The 27,815-nt window shown below is 42.2% G+C and overlaps 2 protein-coding genes across 12 annotated transcripts; one reads left to right on the top strand and one right to left on the bottom strand.

Moving 5' to 3' along the window:
- Window positions 1-402: 402 nt before the first annotated feature.
- On the top strand, window positions 403-27,223 carry LOC307031913 (uncharacterized protein). Of its 7 annotated transcripts, none has more exons than XM_079669496.1 (7): window positions 403-487; window positions 1,214-1,549; window positions 5,554-5,725; window positions 8,552-9,628; window positions 10,227-10,291; window positions 10,580-10,622; window positions 26,582-27,223. In XM_079669496.1, exons 3-7 carry the CDS (start codon window positions 5,554-5,556, stop codon window positions 26,698-26,700), a joined length of 1,476 nt encoding a protein of 491 aa, XP_079525622.1. In that variant the 5' UTR covers window positions 403-487; window positions 1,214-1,549; the 3' UTR covers window positions 26,701-27,223. The 7 variants fall into 7 exon arrangements, 6 of the variants coding, with proteins under 6 accessions (XP_079525622.1, XP_079525621.1, XP_079525623.1 ...); XM_079669495.1 differs by having other exon boundaries at window positions 404-487; window positions 1,214-1,553; XR_013806110.1 differs by lacking the exons at window positions 403-487; window positions 1,214-1,549 and adding exons at window positions 1,585-2,020; window positions 18,306-18,406 and having other exon boundaries at window positions 26,582-26,694.
- Window positions 13,099-22,928, bottom strand: LOC307031914 (uncharacterized protein). 5 transcript variants are annotated; one of them, XM_079669501.1, is made up of 15 exons: window positions 20,561-22,928; window positions 20,250-20,370; window positions 19,795-19,869; window positions 19,106-19,492; window positions 18,781-18,879; window positions 18,316-18,548; window positions 18,011-18,189; window positions 17,548-17,846; window positions 16,703-16,765; window positions 16,350-16,404; window positions 16,033-16,124; window positions 15,702-15,794; window positions 15,356-15,560; window positions 15,007-15,183; window positions 13,099-14,642 (listed from the first exon to the last, which is right to left on the bottom strand). In XM_079669501.1, the coding sequence occupies exons 1-8, from the start codon at window positions 20,657-20,659 to the stop codon at window positions 17,717-17,719; spliced, it is 1,323 nt and encodes a 440-aa protein (XP_079525627.1). In that variant the 5' UTR covers window positions 20,660-22,928; the 3' UTR covers window positions 13,099-14,642; window positions 15,007-15,183; window positions 15,356-15,560; window positions 15,702-15,794; window positions 16,033-16,124; window positions 16,350-16,404; window positions 16,703-16,765; window positions 17,548-17,716. The 5 variants fall into 5 exon arrangements, with proteins under 5 accessions (XP_079525627.1, XP_079525629.1, XP_079525630.1 ...); XM_079669500.1 differs by lacking the exons at window positions 13,099-14,642; window positions 15,007-15,183; window positions 15,356-15,560; ... (2 more) ...; window positions 16,350-16,404; window positions 16,703-16,765 and adding exons at window positions 16,877-16,997; window positions 17,150-17,275; XM_079669503.1 differs by lacking the exons at window positions 17,548-17,846; window positions 18,011-18,189; window positions 18,316-18,548; ... (3 more) ...; window positions 20,250-20,370; window positions 20,561-22,928 and adding an exon at window positions 16,879-16,993 and having other exon boundaries at window positions 13,106-14,642; window positions 15,007-15,145.
- Window positions 27,224-27,815: the final 592 nt, after the last annotated feature.

Genomic DNA, 27,815 nt, shown 5'->3' with positions numbered 1-27,815 from the left:
GAGGCTCCTTTGTCGTGGTGCACACACGCATTTCTACAACGTCCTGCAGGGAGCTTTTTATTCTATAAAACGTTTTTAAAATCTACTTTATAGCTTGTAGTAACTCATGGGAGGCTTCTTTTATTTTATTTGTATTCATAATAATTTTTATTTTTCGTCAGAATGTATTATGGTGCATTATTTACAAATGTTTGTTCTCAAAAAACGGTGCATTTTTATTAAATTAGTTATTTTTTAAGGAAGGCCAGAGCTTCAGCTGTGTCAACTAGATTGTTCCCTTTAGTTTACGTTATTTAAAAGACAATTACATTCATATTTGATCATTAATAGTAATAATAATCATTTTTTTTTATAACAACGATAAACCAGAAGAAGATGCCGTCGTTACCACGGCAACGTTATGTCGCGCTTGACGGCAGTGACGTAGCCACGTGACGTTGCCCACGATCACGTCACTTTCATTCATTTCATCTCACAACGGACTACAGTAAGTATCTAAAATCAAGGGGAGTTTATTTCTTTAAAACACGAAATGATATTACTTTTATTTATTCCAATGTAGCACAGTCTCTATAGCGTTTCATTCCTGGATATTATGTTGAGTTTTGTAGTGTGTTTAGCTTTTACAATAGGCTACGCGCAAGCTAGCGGCCACGTTCAGCTAGCCTCCGGCTTTCCGGTCAAAGTTTGTAGCTGGATAGCATTTATAGTTTATACAGCTAAATGACATTAGCTGTCCCCGGCACAGTTGGATAGTGGAGGTGCCTGTTAGAAAAATATGTTTAAATGCTTGTATTTGCCCATGTGTTGTAAAGACAGCTTTCAACACAGAGTTGTAATAGTGGAATCGGCGATGGAGTGGAACAAAAATGTGGACCTGGAGATTTTCCAGAGGATTTGACTGGCCAATGGGGACATTGGGATTGTTACATTGTAGAATTAAAATATATAGTAGAAGATATAAGATATATAAATTATACTAAATTATTATTGCATAATAAAGTAATGCACAGATTAATTATTATTGCACTCTCTTCATTTTGTGTATTGTTTGTATATTGTGTCTGTATTGTTTGTATGCCATATCCCTCATATTATAAGAATATGCACAGTATAAATTATACTAAATTATTATTGCATAATAGAGTAATGCACAGATGTTACTGTTATTCTAAATAATCCTAATCATGTTTTTATTTTTCCTGTTTTACAGCTGCTTTACAACTCTATATCACCAACACACACATATCCACACACACACACACACACACACACACACACACACACACACACACACACACACACACACACACACACACACACACACACACACACACACACACACACACACACACACATAAAACCAACGGCACTTTTAAGAGCCACTCTCTCTCTCACTGTCTCTCTTTCTATCACTCTCTCACTTTCTCTTTCAATCACTCTCTCACCTTCTCTTTTTCAATCACTCTCTCTCACTTTCTCTTTTAATCACTCACTCTCTCACTCCTACAAATGGCTGGAGGGTCCCAAAAAAAGATCTGCCCAAGCTGTAGGTAAAGTATTTACTTTGGTAATAAAATCTGCCCAGTATGTAACCATACACAGCCCAAAAATGTGAGACTGAAAAAGAAAATAGAAAAATTCCAAAGCCAGTAGCAGCAGTGGTTGTCATCAATGACAAAAAACCGAATCAAGTTCCACGTTATTGATGACGCCGCCATTCTGGAATGTAGTTTACAGAATTATCTCATTCACCAAAAGTGTGAAAAGTAGTTTTATTACTTTGTCAGAGGATTATAAATTAACTGGTATTGCTTCACATCCACAGTATTAATTGTATCATTAAAGGTAGGGTATGTCAATTTGAGAAACCAGCTCGAGTGCGCTAGGATTTGAAAATACACAGCCGTAAAAAATCTGCCACTTCCTTACAGAGTTCCTCCTCCAACACACACGAACGCGCACATGACCAATGAGGGCACGAGATAAGCTTGTGCACAGATGGAAGGCTGACAGGCAGGTAGGCCGTCCAGTTATACAGCCGGGCCGGTTAAAATAATTAGTCATGCTCTTTACAGTACTACGGCTTCCACAGATGAATTTTTTTTATGGACCTTTTTTCAAAATACTTCGGATATTCATAGCTATTGGGATGTTAAGAGCATTCAATGGAATATAACAAAAAGTGTATCTCGAGCCGGTTTCTCAAGCTTACATACCCTACCTTTAATGAGAATATAATTCATGATTAATGATTTTCAAACATTATGAACTATTATGTGTAGGAAGTTTATGAAATGTCTCATAAGTTAAAAATCCCAAATGTATTCAACAAAATATTATGAACAAATCATTGTTTTTATTATGATGCCAGGATATTAGTGTAGATGATTTATTTTGATGCTACTTCAGGGCAAGCTTGTAGATAAATTCAACAAATGTAAGCAACATTTTTGTGTATTTATCTAATTGATCTCGTCCCGCGGGCCCACCACCTACGGGAAACAGCGATGGGGTCGGGTGCGCTGCCAGAAGGGTGGCAGTGAAGGCAGAGGGTCTCGACGGACCAGACCCGGGCGACAGAAGCTGGCTTTGGGGACGTGGAACGTCACCTCTCTGGGGGGGAAGGAGTCGGAGCTTGTGCGGGAGGTGGAGCGTTACCAGTTGGATCTGGTTGGGCTCACCTCTACGCACAGCGTCGGCTCTGGAACCTTACTTCTGGATAGGGGTTGGACTCTATTCTTCTCCGGAGTTGCTCAAGGTGTGAGGCGCCGGGCGGGTGTGGGGATACTCACAAGTCCCCGGTTGGGTGCTTCGTTGTTGGAGTCTACCCCAGTGGACGAGAGGGTTGCCTCCCTACGCCTGCGGGTTATGGGGGGGAAAACTCTGACTGTTGTGTGTGCTTATGCACCCAACAGCAGTTCAGAGTATACGGCCTTCTTGGAGACCCTGGAAAGAGTCCTGTATGGGGCTCCTGAAGGGGACTCTTTAATCTTGCTGGGAGACTTCAACGCACATGTGGGCAATGATGGAGACACTTGGAGGGGAGTGATTGGGAGGAACGGCCCCCCTGATCTGAACCGGAGTGGTGGTTTGTTACTGGACTTCTGTGCTAGTCATGGATTGGCCATAACAAACACCATGTTCGAACATAAGGATGCTCATAAGTGTACGTGGTACCAGAGCACCCTAGGCAGAAGGTCCATGATCGATTTGGTTATCGTATCATCGGACCTGAGGCCGTATGTTTTGGACACTCGGGTAAAGAGAGGGGCGGAGTTGTCAACTGATCACCATCTGGTGGTGAGTTGGGTCGAGTGGCGGGGGAAGCCTCTGGATAGACCTGGTAAGCCCAAACGTGTAGTTCGGGTGAACTGGGAACGTCTGGAGGAGGCCCAAGTTCAGGAGGCCTTCAACTCACACCTCCGGCGGAGCTTTTCGGGCATTCCTGTGGAGGTTGGGGACATTGAACCAGAGTGGTCGGTGTTCAAAGCCTCTATTGCCGAAGCCGCGGCGGGGAGCTGTGGTCTCAAGGTCCTAGGTGCCTCAAGGGGCGGTAACCCTCGAACCTCCTGGTGGACACCGGTGGTCAGGGAAGCCGTCCGACTGAAGAAGGAGGCCTTCAGGGATTTGTTATCCCGGGGGACTCCCGAGGCAGTTGCAAGGTACCGACAGGCCCGAAGGGCAGCAGCCTCAGCCGTGGCCGAGGCAAAGCAGCGGGGGTGGGAGAAGTTCGGAGAAGACATGGAAAAAGACTTTCGGGCGGCACCAAAGTTGTTCTGGAAAACTGTCCGACACCTCAGGAGGGGGAAGCAGGGAACCATCCAAGCTGTGTACAGTAAGGATGGGACGTTGTTGACCTCAACTGATGGAGTGTTAGGGCGTTGGAAGGAGCACTTTGAGGAACTCCTGAACCCGACAACTCCGCCCTCTATGTTAGAGACAGAGCTGGAGTATGAAGGGGGATCGACACCAATCTCCCGGGGGGAGGTCACTGAGGTCGTCAAACAACTTCACAGTGGCAAAGCCCCGGGGGTGGATGAGATCCGCCCAGAAATGCTGAAGGCTCTGGGTGTTGAGGGACTGTCATGGTTGACACGTCTCATCAACGTTGCGTGGAAGTCGGAAACAGTACCGAAGGAGTGGCAGACCGGAGTGGTGGTTCCCCTTTTCAAAAAGGGGGATCAGAGGGTGTGTGCCAATTACCGAGGCATCACACTACTCAGCCTCCCCGGGAAAGTTTACTCTAAGGTACTCGAAAGGAGGGTCAGGCCGATTGTCGAACCTCAGATTGAGGAGGAACAATGTGGATTCCGTCCTGGTCGTGGAACGACGGATCAGCTTTTTACTCTCGCAAGGATCCTGGAGGGTGCCTGGGAGTATGCTTATCCAGTCTACATGTGTTTTGTAGACTTGGAGAAGGCATATGACCGGGTTCCCAGGGAGTCACTGTGGGAGGTGCTGCGGGAGTATGGGGTGAGGGGGTCTCTACTCAGGGCCATCCAATCTCTGTACTCCCAAAGCGAAAGCTGTGTCCGGGTCCTCGGCAGTAAGTCGGACCCATTTCAGGTGAGGGTTGGCCTCCGCCAGGGCTGCGCTTTGTCACCAATCCTGTTTGTAATATACATGGATCGGATTTCGAGGCGTAGTCGTGGGGGAGGGGGTCTGCAGTTCGGTGGACTAAGGATTGCACCACTGCTTTTTGCAGATGATGTGGTTCTGATGGCTTCATCGGTCTGCGACCTTCAGCACTCACTGGATCGGTTCGCAACCGAGTGTGAAGCGGCTGGGATGAGGATCAGCACCTCCAAATCTGAGGCCATGGTTCTCAGCAGGAAACCGATGGACTGTCCACTCCAAGTAGGGAATGAGTCCTTACCCCAAGTGAAGGAGTTCAAGTATCTCGGGGTCTTGTTCTCGAGTGAGGGAACAATGGAGCGTGAGATGGGTCGGAGAATCGGAGCAGCGGGAGCGGTACTGCAGTCTCTTTACCGCACCGTTGTGACGAAAAGGGAGCTGAGCCAGAAGGCAAAGCTCTCTGTCTACCGGGCCATTTTCGTTCCTACCCTCACCTATGGTCATGAAGGATGGGTCATGACCGAAAGAACGAGATCGCGGGTACAAGCGGCCGAGATGGGTTTTCTCCGCAGGGTGGCTGGTGTCTCCCTTAGGGATAAGGTGAGAAGTTCGGTCATCCGGGAGGGACTCGGAGTTGAACCGCTCCTCCTTCGCGTCGAAAGGAGCCAGTTGAGGTGGTTCGGGCACCTAGTTAGGATGCCACCTGGGCGCCTCCCTAGGGAGGTGTTCCAGGCACGTCCAGCTGGGAAGAGACCAAGGGGTAGACCTAGAACCAGATGGAGGGATTATATCTCTTCTCTGGCCTGGGAGCGCCTTGGGATCCCCCAGTCAGAGCTGGTTGATGTGGCCAGGGAAAAGAAAGTTTGGGGCTCTCTGCTGGAACTGCTACCTCCGCGACCCGACCACGGATAAGCGGGAGAAGATGGATGGATGGATCTAATTGATCTCTCTACCTCTCAACAATTACTTTCCCAGATGGAAAAGTTGCATGCCCTTGGCTTGAAGCCCCTGCTGCTGTTGGCGTATCCCCCTAGCAAGAGGGTGGCATCTAAAACCAAGGTGTTGATGCCCACGCATGCCCAGCTGACCACATACGCCAAGACATGCCTCGAAAATGTGGAGGTCATCTACAATCTGCTGGTTGCCGGTGAGATTGCATTTATTTAATAACCATCTGCACGAGTCACTCATGCATATATTGACTATCTGTTATACAATGTGTGGTGTTGATTTGTCCTGTTTATTTCAAAGCAACAAAGAGAGTCATTTGAAAGAGCTGGGGTCTCATTTATAACTGTTATGTATGCACAAAACAGGGCTTGAAAGAGGTGTATGCCACTTCCCATGCAAAAGTTGTAATCTATATATTTTTTTTAATTGACAGAAGATTATGGTGACAGGGGAAATTGTCTATGCATATTGTGAGGTGGTGAATTGAAGCCAGATTCTATAAATACATGTTATAAGCATCATTATACATATAACCTCTCACATATTTAATTTCAGTTAATATCACACGTTTCTTAAAGATCCTACATTCAAACCATCAGTGTTATTTTTGCATATGCTTATGAGCCATAACTAATTCCATAAGCATCTTTCAATTGTAAAAGAAGTAAGCCAACTCAAATCTCAAATCAAATTCCAATTAGTATTTCATCAGCACTGTCTCGCCATCACATTCCCCACCATCGGAGCGCAGAGGAGACGGTTGAAACAGTATAGTACTGACACTCGTGGTCAGTTGTGGAGCGCACCACAGCTGATGAAAAAAATCCAAGATAACATGAAATAGCAGTAAACAATAGCAGAACAGATGCAAGTGACAGACTGTGTCTCCAATGCGTTCTGTGGTGCACAAAGAGCGCACTGAAGACACTCCGGCCCCCACACACGTCTTCTCAAGTGACCTGACCCAGCACATCTTTCCCACCTACACATATGGATAGCAAAGTCTAGAAATAAAGCCAGTGACAGCTCTCGCACAATCTCACATATGAGTCCTAATTATATTGCAGGCCAAAACTTAAATAAATACATTTTGTTCACTTATCAAACTTCCATTTTCCAATGATAACCCAGTGTGGGGGATACCATTGACTTTTGCAAATATTGAAGCGATCAGTTTGATTGCTGTAAACATTTATAAATATTTATAAACATACTCAATCAATTTGACTTTTTTAACAGTTTAGGTAGATTAGGGTTGCCATTTTTTGCATGTTTTGCACATTGGCCTAATTTCATATTTTATAATGTATGTGTGTGTATTCCATGTTCCTGTTTTCAAACATTCAATATTCAAAGGTATTATTGTCATATGCACAGCTACAGCGTAGTTGTTGGAAATGACAATCTTAACTCCCAGGCTCCTCCAACAATGCAGCATACAAACAGTACAAGAAGAAATAAAATAGTGCAAGAAGAAACTAGTCCAACAACGTAGGTACAAAACTAACATGCAGGAATAAGTCAAATATATTCATCTAAAATAGAATAAGATGAAACAGAAAGTAAAATGAAATACTAATATGGGGAGTAGGGATGTGCATCTCCATCACTGAGGCCGATGCGATGCGCATCTCGATACGTTGCCAACGATACGATACATTAACGATACATTTGAAACACCAAGCGATGCGATACGATACGATTCACCCCTGTTGCGATACAGTTAGATACGATTTGATTCAACATTATGCGATACAGTTCGATACGATTTGATTCAACATTATGCGATACAGTTCGATACGATTTGATTCAACATTATGCGATACGGGGCGATACGATGCGATTCAACATTATGCGATACGGGGCGATACGATGCGATTCAACACGATGCAAAATAATGATACTTCAATATGGTACGACAGAGGATTTTTGTTTTATTCCTTATTATGCAGCTAATCATAAATTAACAAAAAAGTGCTTTACATATTTGGTTCTCTCTACTAGCACTGCACATCCCATCATGCTGTTTATTTTTTTACCTTTTTTACCTTAAAAAACTCTCCAGAGTACAATTGTATAACACCTCACAGTTAAACAAAATGTAAGGATGCATTGCTCATGATTAACAATGTGCAAATAACAGCTACCGTAGTGCAATGCCCATACAGCTGCCAGCCTGATGTGCTTCACACTCATCCATAGGCTCACTCACCAGTGAGCAGAAAGCAGTGGTTTCTCTATGAACAATAAAGAATACAAATAACCTTTCACAAACAGCTCTGTCATAACTGCTTACAGTAAGGAAGACATTTAAATTATTATTGGCAGTCACAATCTGCTGTAAACTAAACACCACTCTCTCTGACAGAACACCTCACTGAGTGATTTAACTCATAGTCTAACTTTCAGGTTTCTCTTTTCAGCCGCAGCCATGTCGCCTCTTTATGTGCGTCGCTAAATTCCTCGTACTACTAAAGCGGCACGGCATCGTTTACAATTTGCGAGCGATTTTTCAAGTTGACCGTCTTTCTTGAAAAATCCGAAGTGTTGTCAAACGTTTGATTTGTAGGTATTTTTCGGTACACTGTGTTTCTCTTTCTCTTCGACTTCCGTGTGTGTTGATAACCGAGACTCTAGGCTTCCGTAGTGCGAAGCAAATATCAAAGATCGTCTCTGCTGAGTGCTGACAGGATGAGGGGATTTTATATGAATGAATCGTTTTTTTACTGATGCAAAGACGCTACAATCGATGCATCGCGAGTTCAACCCAAACTGTAGCCGATGTGCACTCTTTCAACCGGTGCACTCGCATCTTGAACGTTTATGCCGGTGCACCGATGCGAATTGGTGAATCTTAACATCCCTAATGGGGAGGCATGAATGAAATGGTTGTATAAACAGATGTGGATATGTATAAATATATATGAACAGATAACTAACCAATGCAACATTTTGGTATTATACATAATAAATAAATAAATAAATATGTTGGCTTTTAAACAGATTTGTACTGCAAACTCAGGGACAACACTCAACCCAGATCAAGAAGAGACCCCTGACACACCAACACCACCCCAAGACCCACCCAACCCAACCGATAGCTATATCTTACATTTGGTGCCATGTGATCAGCAACCAGGGGAAACAGTAGACCCACCACCACACCAGGCTCCCATCACCCACCCACCACCACACCAGGCTCCCATCACCCACCCACCACCACACCAGGCTCCCATCACCCACCCACCATCACACCAGGCTCCCATCACCCACCCAACACCACACCAGGCTCCCATCACCCACCCACCACCACACCAGGCTCCCATCACCCACCCAACATCACACCAGGCTCCCATCACCCACCCACCACCACACCAGGCTCCCATCACCCACCCACCATCACACCAGGCTCCCATCACCCACCCACCACCACACCAGGCTCCCATCACCCACCCACCACCACACCAGGCTCCCATCACCCACCCACCATCACACCAGGCTCCCATCACCCACCCACCACCGCACCAGGCTCCCATCACCCACCCACCACCACACCAGGCTCCCATCACCCACCCACCACCACACCAGGCTCCCATCACCCACCCACCATCACACCAGGCTCCCATCACCCACCCAACACCACACCAGGCTCCCATCACCCACCCACCACCACACCAGGCTCCCATCACCCACCCACCATCACACCAGGCTCCCATCACCCACCCACCACCACACCAGGCTCCCATCACCCACCCACCACCACACCAGGCTCCCATCACCCACCCACCACCACACCAGGCTCCCATCACCCACCCACCACCACACCAGGCTCCCATCACCCACCCACCACCACACCAGGCTCCCATCACCCACCCACCATCACACCAGGCTCCCATCACCCACCCACCACCACACCAGGCTCCCATCACCCACCCACCATCACACCAGGCTCCCATCACCCACCCACCACCACACAAGGCTCCCATCACCCACCCACCACCACACCAGGCTCCCATCACCCACCCACCACCACACCAGGAACCATCACACCAAATCCCACCAAAGCAGCAGCAACGTAAAAGAACCATCAAAATGAAAGGTATGTTTAGCTTATATTCTACTCACATTCAGATGCCACATAAGCATCAGTAAGTTAATGTTGCGATTTTTGTAGACGTTCCAAACATTGATTTATGAAAGGCCGGACTCATATTTGCCTTCAAATGTTATGCATGGATGCTATATTAATGTTTAGCACATATGCACATTTTGGAGTTAAAACAAAGACACAACAGAGTAACCTGTATGTATGTTGTCTGATAAGCTGAAGTCACATTCATTAAAACCTTTCTATACTTTATAATTGAATAGAAAGCTTGCACATCATTGCTTAATGTAATATGGTGCTACAGAGCCCAAGTCCCAGTGTAATGAATATAAGACTAAAACATATCCACTCAGTAGCAAGCAATGTAAGATGTAATCAGTCCATTAGCAGACACAGCAACATCCCGAAGGAATGGCAGAGAAGCTAAGATTTTGAATAAAAGCATGTGTTGACTCTGAAACTTCTGTGATTTCTCATTAGGAAACACTAAATGGGCTTATGTCACACAGTGGAAATGTTTGTGCATTCTGAGTTGAGCCCTATACAAAACGTACTTTACCTGTTAATAATGTATTCCATACAATTACAGATTGCTCTCACAACCATCTCGAGGTGTTCCCTGTCCGCAAAATAATAAAGACAAGGAACCGAAAGGTAGGATAATGATGACCTGGATGACAGTGTTTGCTGTTGGATAACTTTCTGAATTTGTATAGCAATTACTTTATCTTACCTTAAAGGAATGCTGTTGTCCAATTCACAATATTAAGCTATTTGTGTAAACATCCTGTAAATCGCTCTAGTCTGTCAGATGTCTTTTTTCATGACTATTTTTTTAAATATATGCAAACTATTTGAACAATACATATATCATAAGTACTTGTGAAAGTACAACGTTCAAATAACATACAGATGTACAATGTCTTTGTCTGCCTGCCACAGAGGGGATGGAGCACCTTTACCAGTGGGAGCCCTGCACCATTTGGTATGTTAATTGTCTTTTGTACAATTACATCTATGTGTGCTGTTAACATTTGTGGTAATTGTTGGCACGCCATTATCTTAGGTGGCATTTGTTAAAGAAAAATGCAAAAAGTTCTGCTGTCTGTAGCACCAGCTGTACACAAGTTCATTAATCTACAGATGTGCAAATCAACAACAGTGACAATCAAGTGGTGAAACCGTAAACTACAACAAAGGGTAATATATCAGTACCCTATTATTGGGCAGATCAACTTGTAACGTAACAAACGCATCTATCAAATGCTATTTGATCCCTTATCTTGGAATACCTTAACGTACCATAATGTAGTTGTTTAGAGAGTGAGAACAAAAACAGTGTAGCTGAACTGTTAAAAGTGACATTGGTTAAAGGTGGGGTAGGTAAGTTTGAGAAACCGGCTTGAGATACACTTTTTTTATATTCCATGGAATGCTCTTAACATCCCGATAGCAATGAATATCTTAAGTGCTTTGACAAAAAATCTATACAAAAATATCATCTGTGGAAGCCGTAGTACTGTAAAAAGCACCGGACTCCCTGTTTCCTGTGAAATCCGGAAAACTTTTTTAAAAATAAAAGAATACTTTATTCCGAGTTTGCTTGCTTTTCTCTTTGGAGGTCATGACATAACGGCAATATAATACACGGTTCGGCTGCATTAAATATTACACATCTGTCGTAGTTCTGTATTTATAGAGCCCTGATGAGAAGGCTTCTTCACAAACAGAAAGAACTGCCCCCAAAACTGAAAACGTGACGTGAATCATAAATATGTCAGCAATTAAACAACATCTTAGATTTATTTTCACACAATACCTCTCCTTTCAGTATCAACACTAATTCGGATGACTTTTATATTTGATCCGATTGGTAGATAGGCGATATTTACACCATAACGGTGCACAGCTGATAGAAAGCAAGCCTAGTGGTTGAAGCACGTTATTGAATTTTAATATTTGTATTATTAGATATTAATAGGAGAGACAGACAGACAAACTAATAAGTGAGAATGTGTTGGTTTGTTCCAATCAGAGGCACATTTAGCAAATATGGCAGTAGCCATCGATCATCATAAGATAAGATATACTTTATTGATCCCAAGTTGGACATTTTTTCGTTACAGCAGCATGTGTAACAGTTGTAAATATGCAGTGGTGTTTATTTGTAAATCATTTAGTATAATCACACAAATTCTGTGTTTTATATTTAATAATTCTGTGTTCTTTATTTATTGAATGTTCAATACCTAACAGTATAATACATATGTATAATATCAGTTAAAATAAGTGCTTAAACATAGCCTAGGCTACAGTAGTTAACATTGCAGGAAAGCAATATATCAATACTTTGTCAGGCTTAGATATTAATAGGAGACACAGACAGACAAACTAATGGTCTAAAGGCTTCTTTTGAATAAGAAAAAAGCTATCTGCTATACTACTATCATATATCAAAAGAATCAAAGGAACAGTTCAGCGCCCCACAACTTCCTTGCAAACAGTTACAACCTTGACTTTACATCAGAAAGAACAAACATTAAAGAAGTGACTAACTGCATCAATTAGGGTTAAACGTGTATTCAGCTAAAAAATATACATCGCTGCAGTTATTATCCAGTGGAAAGCCCTTACCTACTGGCCTAGTTGAATGAAAGTGGTTACTTTTTTTACTTTTTTGTGGCAGACAAAGCGATTATAGTAGGAACCTGCGACCCAAGTTTTTCATCTCCAACCTTTTTCATCTCTGACCTTGTTAAACATTGAACATTCAATAAATGAGGAACAGAGAATTATTAAATATAAAACACAGAATTTGTTAGATTATACTCAATTATTTACAAATAAACACCACCGCATATTTACAACTGTTACACATGCTGCTGTAACGAAAAAATGTCCAACTTGGGATCAATAAAGTATATCTTATCTTAAGATGATCGATGGCTACTGCCATATTTGCTAAATGTGCCTCTGAACCTTGACAAGTGCATGTTTCAGGCTTATCAATTAACAACAGGAGGGGTCACAGACATAAGAACAGTTGTTAAATAAAGCTCTTCTGACCTTAGCTGTCATGTCATATTAATGATGCCCATTATGGACACAAGCAATTTTCACCCATGTATTAATTATATGTTTTAAATTTGAGTGTTTCCTATCCCCTAAACCTCCAGGGATGTAGACAGTTTAATAGTGGCGACTTCTAATTATGGGAAATACGAAAACGTCTTTTAAAACTACAACTCCCAGTAGAGACGTGCCATAGAACATGTTGCAAAACACACAATAGCCAGCATGTGTAGTTCTGGGGACGGGGTGGGGGAGGGGGGGGGTGGACCCGTCCGAGTCCAGTTTTGGATAGTCTGCCGTGGTTCCATCCCATTTCAAAGTGCTGTTTGACACTCGGCGTAACGGGCGTAACCCTCGGCACATTCCAACATCCAATCACAGCTTGAGGACTAATCACGGAGCGGAGAGAATACTTACTTCCGGGTGTAAAATTCTCTAAAGCAACTTCTATGAGCTGCTCCGACCCTCGGTCCTGACGGACTACAAATGTCCGACATTATACAATCAAACAAATAAATAAACACAAGGATAATTGTGTCTTATTGTTGAGTAAATAACACTGTGTGGTTTAGAAAATAATACAACATTAGAAGTACGAGTTGGGAGTGAGAATGTGTTGGTATTTACCCTGCATTATGCACATGTTACTAATAAAGGATTATGTTATTGTATGGACTCTATTTACAATGTATTCACATTAATAGTTCATAATCAACGAATGACAAAATGCAGTGACAAGAAAACAACCATTGTATAGCATTTGTTTGAGTAATAAGAGGCAGTTAAATATAAAGGCAAGGCAATTTATTTTCATACACATCAGCAAGTCAAAGCGCTTTAAACAAACGGAAGTACAAAATATAAACACATTTTCACATTACTATGAACTCGGGCGAAACAAGTGCATAGTTTCATATCGTTCTCATATATAGTGTTTTATAATGTTACCTTACATTACATTGCATTTAGCTGACGCTTTTATCCAAAGCGACTTACAATAAGTGCATTCGACCAGGAAGATACAACCTTGAAGAAAACAGAATCATATAAGTACATCAGGTTTCATAGAGCCAAACATTTCAAGTGCTACTCAACTGGCTTTAGATAAGCCAGTCCTTTGTTAGTATATAAGTGCTTTGTTATTAGTACTTTGTTAGTAGTTCTTTGTTAGTAATTATTTGTTAATAATTCTATCGCTCGAAGTGGAGTCTAAAGAGAGGAGTTTTCAGTCTACGCCGGAAGATGTGTAAGCTTTCTGCTGTCCTGATTTCAATGGGGAGCTCATTCCACCATTTTGGAGCCAGGATAGCAAACCCACATGTTTTTGCTGATGGGAACTTGGGTCCCCCTCGCAGTGCGGGTGCAGCGTGCTGTTTGGCCGATGCAGAGCGGAGTGCACGTGCTGGGGTGTACGGTATAACCATGTCCTGGATGTAGGAAGGGCCAGATCCATTCCCAGCATGGTACGCAAGTACCAGTGTCTTGAAGTGGATTCTGGCAGTTACTGGAAGCCAGTGAAAGGAGCAGAGGAGCGGCGTGGTGTGGGAATGTTTTGGAAGGTTGAAGACCAGACGAGCCGCTGCATTCTGTCTTTATTTTGTATGGCTTTAAGTGTGTTTTAAATGTGTTTTGTCATTATTATGGCGTGCACCAGCCTGTGGACGTGACACGTCGCTTGTGAAAGAGCTCTCCAGTGCCTCTGTGTTGCTTGGCAGAAACCTTTACAGGTCTTCTTCCTCAGACTCAGGGCTAGTGTAGCCATTGTCATCCGATTCCTCAATGTCCTGCTGTAATTGAAGATCATGGCATTCCAAAGCGGCTACACCACTGTACGCATGTACAGCCTGTTTGTGTTGGCATTTGAGGAAGTGCCACCTCCGACTGAGGACACTCTTGAGCCCATGTGCAGCTTCCTCTGTCAGGTCACCGAAATCTGTAGAGGAATAATCACACAGAAAAAGGGCTCAATGTAAACAAACCATGACAATTGCAAATCTCTTTGCATTGTACAATGCTGCAAATGTAAAAACACTACAAAATAGGTAAATCCATCTTAAACTGAAGGATGTTACTATATATTGGGTGCCAAATGGGACATGTTGATTAATGTTTATATAGTGCTTAACAAATAGTTAATAGACAGAAAATAATCGATTATGATCTTGATAATGAATAGTTTCAGTAATTTACTATTTCACTTCGGCCTGACACAGTGACAGATGTTTTCTACTTATGTAAGACATGTAATGTTTTGAAGAGTGGATGAAAATATTCAAATGTTAAGATCTCAGACATACTGCTGGTTTTGATGTCCTCCAAAGTCTGTCCTCTGAGTGCTTCCACTTCTTGCACTTCCTTCAGAAGGAACATGATGTGCTGCCACATCTCTTTCACCAGGATGCTCTGCTCCTCCTCCAAACTTCTGACCAGCATTACCTGTTCAAAGACAGACCTCTTCAACCTGAAGGTGTTGCCTTTAGGTTGAGGAAAGGAATGGAGTAGTGGACAAGGAATATTTATTCATATATTATATCATTACAGAATGATTTTCATTTCTGAGACACAAATCTTTGTAGCGATAGCATTGGTTCTTTCATATTTTGGTATAGACTAAAAAAACAACAAGCCAAACTATTTTTATCCTACCATGTGCATGCCTCTCCCATGGTAGGATGTAGCCCTCTGTCAGTCTGCAAGCCAATGCCTCGTCGATGTTTTCGAAGTGTAATTTCAATAACTACGTTTGACAACAAACCATGCTGACGATATCTTGCTTCCTGCGCAAAAGAGTGACGGTGATGTTCTCAATATCCACCCTCAGTCCTTCAGTACACCCTGGGGCGTAGACTCTCTAAATAGTTGCAAAAAAACAATTGGAGAAGAGATACAATCAGTGACAGTCTCAGTTTCAACATATGGCCAACTTATATTGTGTGTCTAAACTTACAGTAATGAACAGATGTATATATGGAAAACCTGTGGTATGTCTTACCTGTGACCGCTGCTGTATGGTCTCCTGATCAAGGTTGTGCTCCTTTTTGAAGTCGCTGAAGCTGGCAGCTTCCACCTTTGCCCTCTCTGTGATCTTTACAAAAAAAGAAAATGTCAGCTAAAAGTACCATGCAACACCATAATGCAAAGAACACCAGTTTTCAGCACAAGACCTTCAGAAGAACAGTTGAAACATTCCATGACACCATCTGACTTGCAAGAGGAAGTGTGGATAAGGGAGAACATCATGTATATAGCCATGAGGTTACATTGCAGACATCCTTCGTAAATATGTAATGTCAGATGAGAAGAGAATTGTAATTTGCCCTTACTTTGACATATCTGTGGGCTAAAACTTGATGAAGGTTGTCCCTCTTCCTTCTGTTCCAGCCCATGGCCTGTTGAGTGAGCATGTTCACTCTTCCTAAAAAAGACAACAAATATATCCACAAACAAAAAAGTAAGTATTCACATCAAAAAGCAGTACTGAGTGAGAAACCTGATAGACATGACTAAACCCAATCGTTGAAAGGTTGTTGAACTGGTCATTACAGTAAAGTAATACACCAATAATGTTTTTAAGGAGGGAACTCTCTGTAAAATACTTATCAGGGCTGCCTTATCACACAGTGATAGTGTTAATACCAACCTGCTTTTCTCATGTATTTTGTGACCAGAGCTGCCCTGGAGAGAAAGCTGTTCACCTATAATGAATGTTACAATTAATGTTCGTTCACCATCACATAACAATATTACCTACACATCATAGATCTTGAACTGGATGGTTTAAGAGAAAACTTGTGTACTGACTTCCTACAATATGCATGCATTTAGTGTTGCTGAACATATGAACTGCCTATCTTTCATTTGAACTCAGACATAAAGAATATGCTTGAAACTAATCAACAGGCTTGTCACTGAGATGACACATACATATTTGTACTGCTTTCTATTAAGACTTCTTGTATCCATACAGTTACAATAATGCCATTAATAACATACCTGCTCTACTTCCTCTCCCACTGTGTTTCCTGCTCCGTCCTGACTTCTGCCACCCCATCTCACCTGCAACACAGCGCAAGTAGTGTTATGTAGCATTTCTTTAGAAGTGTTTGATATCCAATAAGGCATGCCATGCACAACATTTAAAAATCCTTTGCATTAAAGATGTTATGTACCTCGCATTTTGCTGTATGGGCTTTAGCATGCATCACGCTAAGAAATGGCCTCATTTTGGTCAACGGCAGAAGCTCTGGTAATCCCCTATTTATTTTTTTTGTTAAGGTATGGCCAGTACCTAAGAAGCAGGAGCAGCATTTTGTGATTGAGTGTTACAAAGATAAACTTTTAATTGACATGACAACAATATCAATAACATCTAAAATGACTGCTGAGGCATAGGCCATTTTAAACATGTTTGTGGATGTGCAATATGACAGTGAGGATTACCTGCATGTTACATCCATACAGAAGAAGTCAACATTTGCCTTCTTGGACATCTCGTTTTGGAGAAACATTGGGTAAGCGTATATTTCTCTACGGAAGTGGTTCAGTCCTCGTAAGAGAAACCCATGTCTGATTAATCAGAAGAAAATCTAGTTGTTAATAATAAACTGACACAGCAAGGCCTGGCTTAAGCACTCATCTCTGTCATCTAGGTGGCTATAATAAAAAATAACACTTGGATGCTACAAATGATGGATAAATTCCGCTTCACCATCAAAAGTGTTTAATGCTTCCAATTCTTACAAAGACTTAGACTTGGATTGCTATTAAAACTGAAATAATGAGACCAGACTCAAGAACCAAACACATATACACACACAGACACACTTACAAATACATACCTGCAAACTGCCACTTGAATGCCCTCCTCGTCTATCTGGGCACGAGACTTTTTTGACATCTCTCTGCCAGCGGTGAATTTGGCAGTACCACAGACGGCACTGTCCTTTCCGTATAAAGTCACTTTATTACACACAAGTTTTGACATACACAAAAAAGAACACCACAGGTTTAACTGCAACTATCATAATAAGAACAAAAAAGTACACTTTTCATGTTGCCTCTGACAAGGTCAACAAATGTTGCGACTTCCTCGTCCTTGGCCAGGAACAAGCCCTCATAGATTGGCGGTTCCTCAGTCCTGTCCATGATAAGTTAACATACAAGTCAATAATAAAAATCACAAAGCACTACATTACTATGATTTGTTTTAATGTCTGTTATGGCTACTCAAACACAACCCCAAGGGCTACTATTTGTATTAGTGGTGTGTTCTTTATCATTTTCATTAATACCTATACCTACCCTTTTGACTTGGAAAAGCGGTAATGCTTGCGGTTTCCATCACAGCAGACAGCCAACATGTCTGGAGAACATGCTGGACAAACAAAGTGATGGACCTGGCACATATCCTCTTGTTTGTACTGACAGAAGAAAAACTCCAAGAAGCTTCGCTGAAATGTATCAGCACAGATACTACCTGTCTGTATATTGATTTAAAAAAAGTGGATTAGTAATTGTTTTGAAAGCAATGCCAACAATTAATGATATGGTATACAGTAATATGATATTGTTTTTTGTATGTTTCCGTGTGATTCAGGCAGATTTACCCGTCCAGCTTGAACAGATCTGTGCTCCAACATTTTCAGAAATGCCTGCCTGGACATGGCTGGTGCTGTCACCTTCATGTGCTCGAATGAGGTGAACACATCATATTTGTAAAGCGTCTGGCAGCTGGTGCTAGCTAGCCAGTACCGATACAAAAGCAGGTCTTTAACCTCAGGAGTCCATTCTGCAGAGCAGGATGGACAGGATTTCCGAGGCAAGCAGACATTGTATCGTCCTGTGAACAAATGGACAAAGTAAAGATATTTCGGTAATAAAACTGTGAGTTTGCCTTAACATATTGTATTTAATACATAGATGTGCATATATGATGTATTAGCTATTTGACATGGCATTTGGATGTTGTCTGAAAATGACCAGGTGATAAAAATCTTTGCGTTGCACAAAGTGGTAAAACTCTGCTGTACAATACTACTTGTACAAAAAGAAGGGCTTTCAGAACAACTTACCGTTGATGGTGACCACAGAAATATGCTTCCAAGGAGTAACTGTGACGTCATCAGAGCATTCACAGATTGACCTTGGAGTAGGAACAGGCAGTTGACATACTGCAATATAGAAAATAAGTTAGGAAGGTTGTATTTACAGTTTTTCCTTAATTCTCCAGATTATCAAGATATTCAATCAAATGTTGCATCATTTCCACATATCTTGCAGCCCTAATCAAAACCAATCATACTTTTTTCAATCAGCTATGTACACTTCCCATTCACACTTAATTTTGGGAACTACACAATAATGGGACATTGTAATGTAATGTTAATCTTTACATACTTTGTTCACAAAACTGAGGCTGGCCATTTTCATCCACCACAGCAGTTGTAGGGGGAATGGGCTCCAGAAATCCATTGAACACAGCCTCTCTGTCATGGAAGATATTCCTCTTGTGGGCCTCCATGTCACAGGTTACACAGAGGAACTCCATGTCCAGTGGAACACAGTCCAGGCACCTAATAGCCGCTTCTTCTGCACAGCATCTGTGGCACTTCTGAATGGCTATTCTCTCAGCTGAGAGTTTTGCATCAAAAAGCATTGGCCTAGCAGTTTTCATTCTCACATCTGTGAGAAGCTGCCTTTGTGCCCAAGCAGAAACCGTTCCGTCTGTTGCCTCCAGAACCTGGACTGCAGTTAGGGTGTCTCTTAACTCTTGGAGATGTGTTTCTAAAAAATAAAACAGCTGTTAAGCCGCCACCCTAAAACTGGTATGATGGATATTAAGGTAGTATACTGAAACACTTTTGAGTTGGAAAAATATATGCGGACTAATAATAGCAACATGCTATGAATCATTATATGCATCCAAAGCAATATTAGCAAGTGATACTTATACCAAATATGCATTCACTTGTCATGAAACAGTCAACACTCAATACTTTATTATGATTAACTAGATGAGTATAAAAATGGAAACATTGGAAAAAACTGTAGTGCCAGTCAACTGCTGTTATAATCAATATACTCACCAAGACTACCAAACTCTTGATGTTCTCGCTGAAGGCCTTCCTCATGCACAGGATCGTCTCTTCTGGCTTGTGAAGCTGCAGAGACAGTCCTTTTTGCTTAACCCTTCAATCAATCTAAAATGACACCAATTAATTGTAATATGAAAATGCTCTGTAAGGACTGCAGGTAATGAAACTAAGAACATATTACCACAGCATCACAATGACAATTTACATTTGCCATACTTTTATCCAAATCGAGGTACACATGTTCAAAAATACAACACAAGCAAGGATTATCAGTCACAGGCTCTTACAATATCTGGATTTAATTTGAAAATGTTTTAAACATTGCAACATATTTGTCAAGAGGTATCTTTACATTACATAATTTCTTACTGTGTACACCAAAATAACTTTGTTATGAATTATCTTTATTCTTAGACTTAGAAATCATGATATAGTAAAGAACAAACCTGATGCGGAGCGTTGTGTTTCCCGTTGTCTCTCACGTCTGCTTGTGACCACTGGATTAGAAAGGGGTCTCTTCCTACTTTTTCTTTTCTTTTTCGGAGGGATGGCAGGGGTTTCAGTGGCCTATATTTTTTCAGAGGTTGAGATCAACAACAAAGTTGTAATACAACATAAGACAGCAGCTCTTATATTTGAGCAATTATTTAACGGTTGCATAAAAAGGTCTAACGGACCCTTTACATTACATCAATAAAAAGCAATAGCAATGATTATATTACAGACTTGGGTATTTGCTTATCATGAAAAGCCTCACCCTGGCCTCATAGACAAGAGCCTCGCTAATCAATGCAGCCATGTACATCCTGGCCTCATTGGGATACTCAAAGACCCTCACTTCAGGGTTGAGGGACATGGCATACAAAGAGAGAGTGAGTGATTAAAAGAGAAAGTGAGAGATCTATTGAAAAAGAGAAGGTGAGAGAGTGATTGAAAGAGAAAGTGAGAGAGTGATAGAAAGAGAGACAGCGAGAGAGAGAGTGGCTCTTAAAAGTGCCGTTGGTTTTATGTGTGTGTGTGTGTGTGTGTGTGTGTGTGTGTGTGTGTGTGTGTGTGTGTGTGGATATGTGTGTGTTGGTGATATCGAGTTGTAAAGAAGCTGTAAAACAGGAAAAATAAAAACATGATTAGGATTATTTAGAATAACAGTAACATCTGTGCATTAGTCTATTATGCAATAATAATTTAGTATAATTTATACTGTGCATATTGTTATATTGTGAGGGACATAATATTGCATACAAACAATACAGACACAATATACAAAATGAATAGAGTGCAATAATAATTAATCTGTGCATTACTCTATTATGCAATAATAATTTATTATAATTTATATATCTTATATCTTCGACTATATATTTTAATTCTACAATGTAACAATCCCAATGTCCCCACTGGCCAGTCAAATCCTCTGGAAAAACTCCAGGTCCACATTTTTGTTCCACTCCATCGCCGATTCCACTATTACAACTCTGTGTTGAACACTGTCTTTACAACACATGGGCAAATACAAGCATTGAAACATATTTTTCTAGCAGGCACCTCCACTATCCAACTGTGCCAGGGACAGCTAATGTTATTTAGCTGTATAAACTATAAATGCTATCCAGCTACAAACTTTGACTGAACGTGGCCGCTAGCTTGCGCGTACCCTATTGTGAAAGCTAAACACACAACAAAACTCAACATAATATCCAGGAATGAAACGCTATAGAGACTGTGCTACAGTGGAATAAATAAAAGCAATATCATTTCGTGTTTTAAAGAAATAAACTCCCCTTGATTTTAGATACTTACTGTAGTCCGTTGTGAGATGAAATGAATGAAAGTGACGTGATCGTGGGCAACGTCACGTGGCTACGTCACTGCCGTCAAGCGCGACATAACGTTGCCGTGGTAACGACGGCATCTTCTTCTGGTTTATCGTTGTTATAAAAAAAAAGATTATTATTACTATTAATGATCAAATATGAATGTAATTGTCTTTTAAATAACGTAAACTAAAGGGAACAATCTATTTGACACAGCTGAAGCTCTGGCCTTCCTTAAAAAATAACTAATTTAATAAAAATGCACCGTTTTTTGAGAACAAACATTGGTAAATAATGCACCATAATACATTCTGACGAAAAAAAAAAAATATTATGAATACAAATAAAATAAAAGAAGCCTCCCGTGAGTTACTACAAGCTATAAAGTAGATTTTAAAAACGTTTTATAGAATAAAAAGCTCACTGCAGGACGTTGTAGAAATGCGTGTGTGCACCACGACAAAGGAGCCTCATTCACTTTACATTGGGGTTGTTTGCGTGGTGCCGACACGTAAATATAAAAGATTCCGTGACTCCACCACGCAATGCGGTGTTAAGGAGTCGTGGAGGAGTCACGCATTCTGGTGAGATCAGGTTGAGACTGTGACAGGCTTTGCAAAAGACAAAAAACACAATGGCGGATGTACAGACGAAGCTATTTTAAGAGAAGGCTCAAGGATTCATATTTTGGAGGCATAGCTGGATAAGTTATTATTCTGAGATCTTTGTTAGTCGTTAACTAATCTTGGTTTTAGGCTGTGTCATAATGTTCAACATGGTATTGATGGGGCTAGCCCATTTTAAGCTAGAAGCATTGCGAATAAGGATGTTCTTTTTAAACTTGTTGTTAAAGTTGGTGAGTGTGAGTGCTGGAGACTGGGTTCATAGAATGTGTGTGTGTGTGTGTGTGTGTGTGTGTGTGTGTGTGTGTGTGTGTGTGTGTGTGTGTGTGTGTGTGTGTGTGTGTGTGTGTGTGTGTGCTGTGTAACTTTTTGAGAAAACAGACACAAAACACTGCCTGTTGTAATGCCTCTGCCATTAAGTTGCTACATTCACTGTTCCTACCTTTACAAGCTTCAACGTTGTATTATATGATTCAGTTATAGTATTTTAACATTCTGAAAACTAAGGCTTTTTTAAAATGTACAATCAGACTTAAACCCACTGTCCTGGACCTTCCAGTGTTCATTTTAGACTGTCATTTATTATTTCAGGAAGTTGTAGGGAAGGAGGGGGTACGGCGCTGATCACAGGAGACAGAGATAGCTGAATTGTCTTTTGGGCTTCAAAAATATATTTATCATCTGAATATTGCAATACACGTTTAATTCTCTAAAGGCATAAACTTTATTTTTTTTAAATCAAACAAACCCCAAAATGACAAAAATACAAGTTTTTGACGTATTTCTTACACTGATGGTGTGTGTTTGTGTGTGTGTGCATAGACGTCGGAACTAGGGGTGCGGGGGGTGCGGCAGCACCCCCTCCCGTCAGCCTCAGGAATCACAGGATTAGCCTACGTTAAAAAAAATAAAAATAAAGATTCTGAATTTAAACTCAATTTGTCTGACTTACATGTATTTCTTAATACAGATCTTTTGATGTGATATGCACCCTGCCTGGCTCAATACAGCAGCCTGGCTGGCATGGCATAGCTGTTGCTATGCAGACTGCATCTGACAGCTCACTGTGACGTTGGCCTATGTGTAAAAAAAAAAAGAAAAAAGTAGCGGGAATTTTTTTTATGTTTGCTGTGTTCGCGGCTCTCATTTGTTTTTAGCATATGCATAGGCTACATGATTTGAGTTCAACTACGCCAGCTAGAACTAGCCTATGTCTCAAAAACGAATTTCAGATTTTTTTACAAATCCGCCCGACCCAGCTAAACGTCCGAGAGAGACACCTAGAGGCTGTGTGCCATCAACCGGACAGCAGCAGCAGGCAGCCGAAGGGCCCGGCGGCCCTCGGCCTCGTCCTCCCTCCCCAGCGCCACCACCAGCACCCGGTGCTAGCCAAGAAGAGGCAATATCATGCAAACCACCACAGGATTACAATTTTCCTTCCAAGAAGTTGGGTGAGAACTTCACTCGTTCCTGCAAGGCCGCCTGGTTCAGAGAGTGGCCGTGGCTGGAATACATCGCGGTCAGTGATGGCATTGTGTGTGGTGTGTGCAGGTCAGCTGTCAAGCGCAAGTTGGTCGGGTCAGAACAAGCTGACAGTCCGTTTTTGAAAGATACGGGCTTTTCAAACTGGAGAAAAGCAAAGGAGAAAATCAGAGACCACGAGAAAACACGCATTCATTTAGATGCGACTCAAAGATTGGCTGCATTGAAAACTACGCCAATTAATGCGCTTTTGTCTGAGGCTGCTGCTAAAGAACAAATAACAGTCCGGAAAATGCTGGAGCTCGTTTTCAGCAGCGTGAGATTCCTGGGGCGCCAGGGACTCCCTCTGAGAGGAGCTGCAAATCGGGATGGGGTGTTGTGGCAGCTAGTGGTCGAGAGGGTACGCGCTGATCCTGACCTGCAAAACTGGATGAAGAGGAGGGACAATTGGATGTCGGGCAGCATCCAGAATGAAGTTCTGGAGCTGTTTGCCCATGACATCCAGAGGAAAATCGGAGCCAAAGCATCCGAAAGTCCTTTTTTCGGCTTAACTGCTGATGGGACCACCGACGTCAGTGGAAAAGAACAGTTCTCATGCAGTATACAATTTGCAGATGACAATCTTGAAGTCCAGAATTTCTTTCTGGGCTTTTACAACGCTCCAGACACAACCGCCGAGATGCTTTTTCTGTGCATTAAAGATGTCCTTGTTCGGCTAAATCTGCCGCTGGAGAAGCTGAAAGGCTACTGTTTTGATGGAGCCAGCAACATGTCAGGGAGGTTCAAGGGAGTGCAGGCAAGATTAAAGGAAACATGTCCTGACTCCTTGTTTGTCCACTGCGCAAACCACTCTCTGGATTTAGTGTTGCAAGAAGTGGCAAAAGAAGTGCGCCTTGTTGCCGATACACTGAACTTTGTTCGGGAAGTTACAGTTGTGATTAATGATTCAGCAAAGAGAAAAACGTTATACCAGTCTCTTTTTGGATGTGGAGAAGTGATCAACCTGCTTGCCCTGTGCCCAACTCGGTGGTGCGTCAGAGTTGTGGCACTGTCACGGTTGCTGGCATGCTATGGAGAGATGCTGCAGACATTTAGGACCTTGGAGAGTGACAGGATTGTCAAGGGGGAGACGCGTGCCAAAGTGGCAGGATTGCTCAAAAAGGGCACCACTACGCGCACAGTCTTTGGTTTGTTTGCCTGCGTTACCATGTTTACGCCATGTGAATCCGTGGCTCGGTCACTGCAAGGCACCAAAGTCACAGTCCTTGGATCAATGGAAGCTGCCAAACTTCTTTGCCAGCGACTGAACACACTCAGACAAGATGACACCTTCGCTGACCTTGTGGCCAAGACCAAACAATACACAGAGCGCTACAACTTGAAGCCTCCTCATCCAGTGCGCACCAGCAAGACCCCAGCGCGTTTTCGCCATACAGCGGAGGAGGAGGAACGGGAGTTGGAGAACGAGGGTAAATAAATAGGCCTAAATAAATAAATAAATAATGCCAACAGTATTTTAAAATTAATCATAAAGCTCATCGGTCTGTAATGTTGAAAGAATGCAACAAATACGCACACAGAGCGTGCTCTCCAGCATTTGTGGACAGATTTGATCTATCCATAGAAAACGATATCATAGTTCATAATAATGTACTACATCCATGTACGCTTATTTGCGAAATTAGCCTGCAATTAATAATTCATTACAACGGTATCAACTGACTAAATAACGTATAGGCCTACTTTCATAACAAACCATATTCATAATTTGAATTTAAATTGAAAATTTAAGGTTGACCCACCCAGCTTAAATAGGCAGCCCATATGGAAACTATTTGTTGGTTGTTGTTTAACTGTTATATTTAACTATTAAAGAATATCCAAGCCTGTGGAAGAGGGAATTGTTTGAGGCCCTGGACTTGGTGCGCACAGAGGTGGAGCGGCGCTTTGACCAGGAAGGACTCCGCGTAGCTGCAGGGCGAGAGCAGGCAGTTCTACAGGCGGCCCAAGGGAAACGAGTGGATGTGGGTTCCCTGGAACTGACTTCCTTTTCAAGAGAGCAGCTAAGCCTTGAGCTGGACATCCTGAGCGACGTGTGTAGGGGGCGAGAAGTGAAAACCATTCAGGATGTATTGGCCATTCTGCACACCTTGCAGCCCCAATCCCGCTCCATGCTGTCGGAAGCGGAGAGGCTCATAAAGCTCTGTCTGGCTCTGCCCATTTCTGTCGCGACATCCGAGCGCTCGTTCTCGGCGTTGCGCAGGTTGAAAACGTGGCTGCGCAATACTATTAAGCAGGAGAGACTCACTCATTTGGCCATTATGAATGCGCATAGCGACCTTCTCGATGAATGCGATGTCTCGACCCTGCTTAAAGAATTTATCAGCAGAACAACGGAGAGAAGGTCTACTTTTGGAACAGTTTAAAAGCCCTTACGAGCGCAAAGTAAACCGTTATTTTTCTGAATGTTCCATTAGGCCTATGTTCGTAAAGGCTGTATTATTCTGTTGATTTTCTGAATGCTGTAGGCCTATGTTATCGCCTATTAGGCTACAGTATGTTCCTTAATAAAGGCTTGATTAATTCATTAATTCATTTTATTTCATACATTTTCGTAACAATTAAGATGCTGCGTGTGTTTATGTAGCCTATATCTGTTATGTATAGGCCTAGGCTATTAGGCCTACGTGTCGAGTTCGTTAATCATTGATAGTGTGAGTTTCCCCCCCGACCCTCCCAGCAAAAATCCCGCACCCCCCCCCAGAAAATAGTTCCGACGTCCCTGTGTGTGTGTGTTTTTTGTGTATACATTGGGTGTGTGTTTAGCTGAGCCTCTTACTTCCCCTTTCATCTCTATAGGCTTAAGGAGAAGACTGAGTCCCTGGGATAGGTTTCTGATCAAATTGAAACACTTGCGTGTGCTTTGCATCATCCTGGGCGAGTTGGTGTCCAAATGTGTCGCTGCATTGAGGCTGTAAGAACTGCATCGCCTCAAAAGTCATCTTTCATTCTTTCTGAACCAGCCCAGTGTTACGTTCCTATACAATACAACTGTTTCTGTTTCTGATACTGCTTAGAAAACCAAGGTGGTGCAGTGCAAGTGAAATGTTTTTCGTTCAGTACAGTACGATACCAGTCACCTCTGTGGAAACATTGGTATAACTGCCTTTTTTCCTTTATATTTTGAGTGTTGTATATCTTTTGAAAATGGACCTAGAGTCTCTTCAAATAAAGCTGATGATGATCAGAACTACACAGTTCTACTTCAGGAGGAAGTCGGTGATTGGATGAGTCAAACAAACAGGACATTGCCCCATGACACCACTGTTTGTGTCCTCTTCGAAACCAAAAGTGAAAGTTCCATCAATTTCAATTAGTGCAGCTAGGCTATACAATTCAAGCCAAACCAAATAAACTAAATAAAGTAGTAAAATGTATTTGCAATGTACTGTTAATCTGTATTGTTGAGATATGTCAGTGGGGAACTCACAGATCCAGTCAATGGCAAGGCTAGAAATGCAAATATGCTCATACATCTTTAAATGCATTTTGTATGTTTTATCTTTCTGTCTTTCTATATATCCACTCTATTTATTCACAGGCCAAAAATGATGTTCATCCGGCAGAACACTCTTTGAAATCAAAGAACGATCTGCATCACAAGCACAAACAGTAGATACCCTATGGGCCATACACACCATGGATATGAACTTTAGGAAAACGTGAATTCCATCTAAAATGGATCCAAATAGAATGAAACAATTGAAAGGGTTACTGTGAGGACACTTGTGAATTCAGCTCCTTGGTTTGTTAAAGTGGTTTATTACCTCATTCACACCAACGCAACTCCGGTTCAAGCTCCGTGTTCAGGTTCAGAACCGGTTCTTCGGTTTACCTCCGGCTCTTTTCACACTGCCCAGAGTCCGACTGGTGCTGCGTCATTGCGTCATCGTTTGCGTCATGACGTAACCGTTTGCGTGCCTGCTTCATAAAGCCAAACTGCGCGGAAACCCCTCACAGCTGACACAGACAACAACAACAATGGCCAATTGTGCTCCAGCTTCCTCTGTACCTCTTCGGAAGACCAGATTCC

Source organism: Notothenia rossii (assembly GCF_949606895.1).
Source record: "Notothenia rossii genome assembly, chromosome: 3".
Taxonomy (NCBI): domain Eukaryota; kingdom Metazoa; phylum Chordata; class Actinopteri; order Perciformes; family Nototheniidae; genus Notothenia; species Notothenia rossii.
The sequence above is the reverse complement of the archived record's forward strand: the minus strand, read 5'-3'. Positions and strand labels throughout refer to the sequence as shown.

Bases quoted from the DNA above. Each gene is read 5' to 3' on its own strand.
- LOC307031913 (XM_079669494.1), top strand. From the start codon at position 1,973: ATGAGGGCACGAGATAAGCTTGTGCACAGATGGAAGGCTGACAGGCAG. The intron at 10,292-10,579 runs GTAGGATAATGA...TGCCTGCCACAG, and splicing joins TAAAGACAAGGAACCGAAAG to AGGGGATGGAGCACCTTTAC. The intron at 10,623-26,581 runs GTATGTTAATTG...TCATCTCTATAG, and splicing joins TGGGAGCCCTGCACCATTTG to GCTTAAGGAGAAGACTGAGT.
- LOC307031914 (XM_079669501.1), bottom strand. From the start codon at position 20,659: ATGTCCCTCAACCCTGAAGTGAGGGTCTTTGAGTATCCCAATGAGGCC. The intron at 18,880-19,105 runs GTATGTAAAGAT...TCTATATTGCAG, and splicing joins GCCTCAGTTTTGTGAACAAA to TATGTCAACTGCCTGTTCCT. The intron at 18,549-18,780 runs GTAAGTTGTTCT...ATTTGTTCACAG, and splicing joins TTCTGTGGTCACCATCAACG to GACGATACAATGTCTGCTTG.